Source organism: Nycticebus coucang, chromosome 10, assembly GCF_027406575.1.
Source record: "Nycticebus coucang isolate mNycCou1 chromosome 10, mNycCou1.pri, whole genome shotgun sequence".
NCBI lineage: Eukaryota > Metazoa > Chordata > Mammalia > Primates > Lorisidae > Nycticebus > Nycticebus coucang.
The window spans coordinates 122115037-122124334 of NC_069789.1; the positions used below are offsets into that span (position 1 = coordinate 122115037).

General features: G+C 57.0%; 1 protein-coding gene across 1 annotated transcript; it reads right to left on the reverse strand.

Annotated features, from left to right (window-relative positions):
• Positions 1 to 1614: 1614 nt before the first annotated feature.
• Positions 1615 to 8576, reverse strand: LOC128596590 (carcinoembryonic antigen-related cell adhesion molecule 3-like). Its single transcript, XM_053606162.1, has 9 exons — positions 8415 to 8576; positions 7194 to 7539; positions 6625 to 6635; positions 4056 to 4173; positions 3088 to 3213; positions 2780 to 2811; positions 2537 to 2691; positions 2229 to 2273; positions 1615 to 1680 (listed from the first exon to the last, which is right to left on the reverse strand). The coding sequence occupies exons 1-9, from the start codon at positions 8476 to 8478 to the stop codon at positions 1615 to 1617; spliced, it is 963 nt and encodes a 320-aa protein (XP_053462137.1). The 5' UTR covers positions 8479 to 8576.
• Positions 8577 to 9298: the final 722 nt, after the last annotated feature.

Consider the following 9298-nt stretch of genomic DNA (forward strand, 5'->3'; position numbering starts at 1 on the left):
CCTTGGGTGGGAGTGTCAGGACTGGGTGGTTGTCATTGTTCTGAAGTTTGCATGATGTGCACACAGGTGTCCAGGGACACAGAGAGGCAGATGGGGCTGGGCAAGTTCAAGTGGTCAGAGTGGGGAGGAGTCCTAAGAGAGAGAGCCTGAATCCCCCTGTCACAGATATGGCTGTGTCCAGGAGAGATGAGGAGACTGACCCAGGGCAGAGACAGTGAGTGTGGGCGAGGACAGGGCCGAGAGGACCCTGGCGCTTGCTTAGATGCAGGATGTAAGGAGGAGTCTGTTCCCATACAAGGCATGGAAGCCCCTGGGATATCTTGGTGACCCTTACACTGGGCATCCTGGGTGGTGTGAGGGTGTGACCTGTAGGGACACTGGGCTGGCTGGACCTGTGCCCCTGGAAGGGCAGGGCCGTGTCTGTAAAGGAATTGCCTCTGGGTGGGGTGTTTTGAGAATGAAGAAGATGAGTGTGACTGTGAGCCTGATTATTTTCACCCCCTGGGGACATTGGGCCCCACCCTGGTGACAGACTTCACTTGTCCTTCCTAAGGATCTTTTGCTCTGTGGCAAGACAGATGGCAAAGGTCTCTGACATCTGGCAGCCTGGAGGAGCTGGCAGAGAACCTCAGGGGATCAACTCAGCCCATCTGTCCAGGCCTCACCTGGAGATGAGGACAGGGTGCACACTAGTGGGTGCTCTGGGCTGGGTGATGGGTGTGGTTCCAAGGTCAGCCACTAGGGTGTGTGTGTGTGTGAGAAATTAATCACGGAAGGTTCCCACCATGTTGTAGGCAGAGACAATGTCCTGAGTCTCAGGGCCAGGGAGACTCACACTGAGGCCACTGTGGGCATGCAGGCTCCCCAAGAGCACACACTCTGGTTGCAACAATCAGTCCCACAGGAGTTGCAATGGATGTGCCAATAACACTCATGTCCAGGCACATGTAAAGCTTTCATGATTTATGAATTAGTGAAGAATCAGATTATCTCTGCAATAGCTGTCTTGTTTGTGGTGTCTTTCTCATGTAGAAGAGAAAGGGCAGCCTGGCCTACAGTCCCTCCCTGCCTGTGAAGGGAGGGGGTGTCCCCCAGTCACCGTCTGAGGTGCTGATGACCAAAGGGAGGAGGTGATGGTTCCTGGAGATGACCATGCACTATTGCAGGGCTGGTGAGATGTGATTTTTTGGTAACTTCTGCTCTCAAATATCACCAAGGAGAGGCTGGAAGGTCCTAGGTGCATGGAAAGCCCCCAGCTCCCTGTCTCAGGTAGTGGGGGAACTTCTGCTAAGTTCTCACAAGCAGAAAGAGAGCCAACGGGGGGGAAGGTCCTCTTTATACAGTCTTCTCTAGGGGATCCTTTGTGGGCCATAGGCCCATTCACTGTCCCTGGGAGCAGGGACACCACTTCCTGTGGTGACAGAAGGCCTTCTCCTGGCCCTCCCAGAGCCCGGGAAACCTGTCCCAGTCTCCAGACATCCAGGAGGGACCCAGGACCCAGAGTCTAAAAGGACTCAACTGACTCTCTGCCTCAGGCCTCATGTCCTGCCCCTTCCCCAGGGCTGGCATCTTAGGGGACCCTCCATCAGCCAGAGAAGCGGTTCCTAGAGGAAACTAAGGGGCCACATCTGGTCTGTGGTTGATCCTGCAGTACATGTTCGCGTCAGGGTGTAGCAATTCCTGTAAGAAGAAGGAAGAGCCCTCTGACCCCTGCAGGCTTCTCAGCAGAGGGGGTACTCTCAGCAGAGTTTCCTAGGCTCTGAGCCCACTGGGGTTGCTCTGTGCTAAGCCTGGCTGTGCTCAGGGGGTCCCTGCTCCAGGGTCCCTCCCTCCTCTGCTTGCCACCCCCATTCCCATTTTCACTGCCATTTTTTTTTTTTTTTCTTGTAGAGACAGAGTCTCACTTTATGGCCCTCGGTAGAGTGCCGTGGCATCACACAGCTCACAGCAACCTCCAACTCCTGGGCTTAAGCGATTCTCTTGCCTCAGCCTCCCGAGTAGCTGGGACTACAGGCGCCCGCCACAACGTCCAGGTATTTTTTGGTTGCAGTTTGGCCGGGGCCGGGTTTGAACCCGCCACCCTCGGTATATGGGGCCAGCGCCCTACTGACTGAGCCACAGGCGCCGCCCTTCCCTGCCATTTTATGAGTCTCAAAGCTCAGCCAGGTGGGGGGCTGGGGACAGATGCTGGGGCCCATGGGACCAGATCACCGAGGGCCCACACTCACCTCATATACAGGGTTAGTGGCCCTGGGATCAGGTGGGGGGGAGGGCTAAGGGGAAGAGAGAGGGGACAGGAAAGAGGGTCATGGAAGCCAAGAGTCAGGGGATGGAGAGGGGATCATAGGACAGGGAGGGAACATCACGGAGGCCAAGGCTGAGTCTGGAGGGTTCTTTTCTCTGATCAGACAGCCAGGACTTGCGTTCCTGGGTCTACCTTGGGTCATTTTCCCTCAGGAGTGACCAGCTCTACCTCCAGAGATCAGCCTCTGGGCCTGGCCACAGCACCCCAGTACCCATCCTGTCCTTGCCGCACATCCTGGTTAACCCGGGACCCTGATTGGTGCTCTGAGAACCCACCCTGCATCTGTTGGATTCCTGGGGTCTCCTTACAGTGGGTCAGGACTGGGTGTGGGGGTCCTGGTCCTGAGGAGAGCCCCAGCTCCTGGCCAGGGTGGGGTTGATCTTGTCCTGGGGAGGGGGTCTGTGCTGGTGGTGGACAGTCCCCCTGCCCTGAGCCTGCACAGCTGAGACCCACTTGGGAAGGGGCTGGCCTTACCGAAGAGGTGGAGCTGGCGGAGGGGGCAGGACCTGGGGGCACAGACTGTAGTTAGCACCAGGCATGGAGAGCTGGGCCTCTCCTCCAGGAGGGCATGGGGGGCCCTCAGCTCCCAGAGAATGGGGGGAGGGGAAATCTTCTGTGGAGAACCTCCCACCACTGTAGGGGCCATGTGAGCAAGTGAAGCTGAGGAGGTGACCTGTGACCTAGAGCCCTCAGATTGGGGTTGATGTGGCTAGTGAGGGTCCCCTATGTTGATGTTCATGAGACTCCTCCTTGGACCCCCAGGGAAGAGTCAGAGCCCCCACGGGGGTGTCTGGCAGGAGCGGACATTGTAGGGGCAGGCCTCTGGGTCCAGCCACACCCAGACAGAAGGGGCACTCACCACAGACTTTCCGGGTCGCTGTTCCCTGAGGTCACACCGGCCACTGGCCCTAGGAAAGGTCAGGCTTAATTTTGAGGGCACAAGGTTAAAAATCACAGTTTTGGAGTTAGAGCAGGGGATTAAGAGGGGGCCCCATTTCCAAGCAGGGGCATGATCACCTTCCTCCATCAGTCTTGTGCTGGGGGCAGGAGGTGGAGCTGAGGAAAGGCCTGAGATCCACATGTGTCCTGGCCCAGGGGGAAGATGTGGGCCCAGACCAGGGCTGGACTAAGCAGGAGGGTCTAGGACCCACAGAGAAAGTCCTGCCAGTCGCATGGGCAGGACACTGGGGGAGATGTGGGACTCCTGGGTCCTCCCTGCTGTGGCCAGAACTTTGGCTCAGGTCACTGAAATGTGTCCATGGCTTGTCCTCTCTCTCCACAGGCCTGGGCAAGAGACATAAAGGACGCTGCAGAATGTGACATCTTGGTGGGGCCCAGGTGCTCCATCAGGGGCCACCGGCCTGTCCAGGCTGTCCCAGTCTCTACTGTGTGACTGTGGCCAGGACCCCCTCAGCCCCTGAGGCTGCAAGTTGCCCCCCCACCCGGGTGGGTGGATTGAAATGAACATCCAGAGGTGCCATTTATAGAGGCAGAGCTGTGGGTTTGCTGTGAGGGAACCAGGACACACTCAGGTCCTGTCCTTAGTTGTGTCTAATCCAAGAGGAGGACACTGCTGGGGAAAAAGCCCAAGGCTAGCAGCTGGTCAGGAGGGGCTGGATGGAGTGAGAGGGAAGGATTGTGGGGAGTAGGGTGGCCGAGGAGAGTCAGGCCCAGAACACAGGATGGGTCTCCTTGGTCCTGGCCTGCATTAGTTGGGGACAGGATGAGGATGGGGGGGAACCTCTGGTACCTTCCAATCCCTGTGAGGAATACGACACACACCACAGTGGCCAGAGTCACCCCGGCCAGGACCCCAGTCACTATGCCAGCAATGGCCCCCACGGGGAGGCCTGGGCTGTTGTCTTTTGCTGAAAGAAGAAATAGGAGAGCCCAAGTCTGCTCCAGGGGAAACCACAAGGGCCTTGCAGGAAGGGATGTGGTTAGGGAGAAAGCAAATGCCACCGTCCTGTGCTGTTTGTTGTGTTGTCATCAGAACAGACTCCCTGCTCTCCCAGATTGCCTCATTCTGAAACCTTGGACTTGCCCTGACTCTCACCTTCTCTACACGGAGCCTGCACCTTGTCCTGCCCAGGTGCCCGTGAGCGCCCCTTCCCTCCCACTGCTGCTGCCTCCCTTCTCCTCTTCTCCCTCATGTGTGGGTGTTAGGAGGGCCCTGAGCAGTCAGGTCAGTGCTATTTGAGGTAATGATGGTCGTTGGCTGTTTCCAGATGCCTTCCGTGTGCCAGGCACAGGGGAAGAAACTTACCCACACCTTGTCTGATCCTCTCATCCACTTGAGGGAGAGGAAGTGTCATCCCCTTTCTGCTAATTCAGAATCTGAGCCCTAAATTGCTTCAGTAAATCAAGGAAGGTCACAGAATTGGTGACACAATGAAATTTTAACTGAATCTTGCTTGATTTTTACGCTCATAGCGGTGTTCATCAAAATAGTAATACTAATTGACTGAGCCCTTGCTCTGGGTACCACTCTGTGCTAAGGGCTTTAATCTCATTCATTTCCTTTTTTTTTTTTTTTGGCTCGGGCGGGTTTGAACCCACCACCTCCCGTATATGGGGCTGGTGCCCTACTCCTTTGAGCCACAGGTGCTGCCCTTCATTCATTTCCCTTTTTTTTCTTTTTTGAGGTTTTTGGCCAGGACTGGGTTTGAACCCGCCACCTGCGGCACATGGGGCCGGCGCCCTACCCCTTTGAGCACATTCATTTCCTAATAAACATTCTCAGGACAACCCCGACTCCTGGTGTCATGGTGGATTTGACTCGCGCATTTCCTTTGGTTCTCACATGGAATGTCCATCTCTCTGCTCACCTCAGCCAGGCTCTTCCACACCGTCTACTTTTCCCCATTATAAGCCTCAGCATATTAATCAGATTTGTTTTAAATTTGGGCTCTGATAATTCCAACATCCCTACCTTGTCTGAGACTCGTGTTGCCCTCTCTGTCTCCACAAACTGAATTTTTTAACCTCTTAATATTTCTGACACTGTGGGAGCTCATTCTCCAGGTGATCTGGGGACCGTGGGTCATGACAGAGCCTGGCAGGGGCAGCTACTCTGACTTATTTCCGTGCTTTTACTATTGCCTGGGAGGGGAGTCCGGCCACAGCGTTAAGGGACCGAGACAGGCAGCCATTGTTAGCAAGAGTATCTGGGGAAGGTTTAAAGGTAGAGGAAGCCATGCAGGGCAGGAGTAGTCCCTGCTGGAACAGAGGGAGCAGGAAGATGAGGGACACGGAGGAGCAAGGAGAGCCAGACACACCACAGCAGCCAGCACAGGGCTTCCAGGGGCTTCGGAGACCCCAGAACCAGACCAGGGAGCCCCCAAACCCACCCACAGCCCGGAAGCCCCCGGGTCACATGAGAGGAGATTCGTGGTGGCTGTCAGGGCAGGGGTCAGAGGGATGGAGTGTGGGTCTCAGGCCTTGAGGGGAGGGAACAGGCCTGGTCAGAACCTCCTGGGATTCTGCACCTGGCATCCAGTCTCTGAAGAGGGTGTAGATCATTCATTCCCTCACTCATTCATTCCCTCACTCATTCATTCCCTCCCTCCTTCGTCAGAGAACTACCGAGAGTGTCACACGCGGGGGCCTCTGCTGGTGCAGGGTGTGAGTGGGGAGAGGGAAAGCCAAGTCCTGCCCTGTGTCCTCAGCGGGAGTGACTCGGACACACCAGGAAGAACATGGATTCAAGCCCAGTGGGAAGGGGGCGCCGAGGGGGAGGCCTGGGTATTCCTGGCACTGACTCTGCTTGCTGAGGCAGGAGGTCTAGGTCTGGCGTCAACTGACTGATTCTCCGTCTGATCTTACTCCCAGACTGCAATTTCCCCCTCTGAGCTACAGACGCCTGAGCAGAAAGCAGCTGAACCACGGACTGGCCCTGGGCCCCCGGATGCCTAGTAAAGGCCTGGCGCTGAGGAGAGGTGGAGGCTGTGGCTGCAGACAGGCCTCCCGGGCTCTGGTCTTCCAGTCATGCTCTGTGTGACCCTAATCCAAGGACTGTACGGCCCTGTGCCTCCGTTTCTCCTCAGTAAAATATGATAAATGATCAGGGGGTCTCTGGCTTATCATGACTGTGAGTTAACCCTAGATATTCCCAGTTGCCTGCCCTAGAGCTTCGTGTAGAGGAGCCACCCAAATAAACAGCATCGATTATTGCGGGAGCCCATGAAGGAGCTGCTGGGCCTGATCCCTGTGGACAGCCACCTCCAGGAGCTTCCTCTCTCCTCTGTTCCTTCCCTGAAGTCTCTTAGGTCCCCAGGGCAGTGCGCTGATGGCCTGAGGAGACTGTTGGTCTGGGCCACCCACATGGAACCTCAGGTCACTAACTGGGCATTGTAATTACCCAGGCTTGGGGTCTGGCCCTGGCTGGTGACCAACCCCAGAAGCCTCGGCCCTCAGACATCTGGTAAATTGTCATAGGCAGGAGCCCTGCCCAGGAGGCCAAAGCCCAGCCCTGGCCACGGGCTCCCCAGGGTTGCCTGGACTCAGGAGCCCCAGGCCTGAACTTCTCTGGGAGGATCCAGGGGGCCCCTCAGACCAGGCCCTGACCGAGTCCCACAGGCTCCTTCTCAGGGTCATGTCCATGGGGAGGGCCTGGGGTGCTGGTCTGAGACTGATGCCCCTTGCTGAGTTGCCCCCTCAGACTGGTCCTTCTCCAGGGAATGTCTGCAGGGTCTGGATGCAGGAAAGGATTCTGATCTCTGAAGTCTGTCCCACAGTGTGTGTCCTGCACTTGATGCCCAAACCCCAACATGGGACGGGACGCAGAGGGGGAGGCAGGAGCCGCCCAGGCCTGACAACCCGTGTGTGTGAAGTGAACCAACCCCCCAGCACCCAGACGTCACCGAATCACTCACGGTACACGCGTGACTGTCCAGTTGCTTCTTCACTCTGAAGAGTTTGCGATAAGACTTGTATGGTGTAGTATCCTGTGTCATTCTGGGTGACATTCTGAAGCAGCAGGGACCCATTGGGGTATATTGTCTCTCGACCGCTGTGTGCAGGCCCTGGGGTAATTGCTCCAGTGGCTACTACATACAATAGAATTCGATTGGTGCTGGCCACCCTGTCCCCCTTGTGCCAGTAGTAGCTCAAAGGACTCTCTGTCAGACTGTGGACGAGTAGAAGGACATCTGTCCCCTCTGCAGCACTGGATGGCACGGATTCAACAGTGAGCTGGGCCGTGGTGGGCGGGTTCCAGGAGGTGAGAAGTGAGGCTAGGAGGGAGGAGAGAGAATCGATCCTCATTAGGAACTTTGTGTTGGGATGGAAAAGGGGGCCCTGTGTCCTGAGCAGGTCTCTCCACTCTCAGCCTTGGGAGGTGAGTGTGAGTGTGACTGTGTGAGAGTGTGCATGTGTCCTCTGGGTCAAGGTCAGCAGCATGACCCCATCACTTCAGCACCCCTGGACTGGTCGGGTCCCTGTTTGGAATCTTCTTCCCAGGTGTCTGCATGGCTCACCCCCCACTGCCCTCAGACCCCTGCTCACATTCAGGGACGTCCTTGCCCCTTCCCTGGCCACCGCCTCCTGAGACCCTGGGCCTTCCCCTTGTGACCTTTCCCTGCCTGCTCCCTCCCTGGCTCTTGTCCACACCCGACCTCACATTGGAGATCTCTCTGCTCCTCTGTCCTCCTCCCACTAGAGCGTGAGCTCTGTGAGGACAGGGAGTAGTCTGGCCTGTGTTGTCCCCCAGAGCCTGGGACAGGCTGCAGACACCTGTGGGTGCATTAGTGAGTGTTCCCAGGGCCCTCCACGTCCTGGTGTTTATTTGGCGAAAGGATAATCTGTGATATGGTGGGTAAGAGCAATGTTTACTGCCCCCAGTTTTGCTTTTCTTTGGAGTGTCACCTGATTTGATTATTATTATCATTTTAAATACATAGTAACCAGCAATGATTAACTTGGAGAACAGAAAACTGAGCTCTTCCTGCCCCTCAGCAATTCTAGCTGGGTGAGGACTTTTGTTGCTGAGCCCCGCTCCACCCTCTTCAGGCTCCAGCCTGTCCCTCTCAGAGCCCCATCCTCCCCAGGAGGCCCCCGCCGTGGGGTGTGCTCCCTCCTCCCACCCATCCCCAGGGCATCTTGCTCTCACCTATGAGCAGGAGCCCCTGCCAGGGGACGCGCCTGCTGCAGGGACGGCCTGAGGGGGGCTCCATGGTCCCTGCTGCCTACTCTGTCCTCCTCTGTGCAGAAGAGCTTCGGCTCCAGGAACGTTCGCAGGCACAGCTGCTCTGACGGGTCAGCTCTGTCCTTCCTCCCGCTGTGCTGGGCCTCCTCCTTGGGGCCCAGAGCTTTGTCTGGTCACGTGTGACGGGGTGGGGGGCTGTGCCCAGGACACCTTGTCCCCTCCCCTTTCAGTCCTGCCTCCTTGTCCTTCCTTCCCCTTTCCGTCTGTCTGCACTTCAGTTTCTAAGCTTCACTGTGAGAAGCAGGGTTGCTGGGGCCCCTGTGCCCTGAAAGGATGACCTGACCCTCCATCGCTGACCCTGTTGGGTCTGTCAGCACCGCACAGTGAGGCCTGGGGGCTCCCAAACTGGGGAATCCTTCCCTTTGTGACTGAGCTGGGTCCTAGGTCTTCCTAAGTTGTCCATAGCTCTGGGGAGAAGGCAGACACCTGGCAGGCAGGTGGCAGGAATGTCTCTGAGGTCCTGAAATGGGCAGCTTTGTGATGGCTGGGAGTGATGGCTCTGGGACCCACCCTGTATCTTGGAGTCACCAGCCTGATTTTTGACCCAAGGGTCAAAGGAGGAGCTGCAGCTCCTGTGTGTGGAGGGAGTATTGTCCTCTGTCCTGGGAAGAGAGGACTGTGGTGGAGGGAGACAGGGAGGTCAGGGGGGCTCTGGGCTCCATTGTCCTCAGGGAAGTCTTCAGGGGGACCCTCCCTCTTTGCGTCTGGTAGCTGAGCTGTGGCTCAAGGCCCGTCCCTGTTCTTTCTCACCAGTTGGGCTGGCCGCTGCCCTCCACCTCGCTGACCCT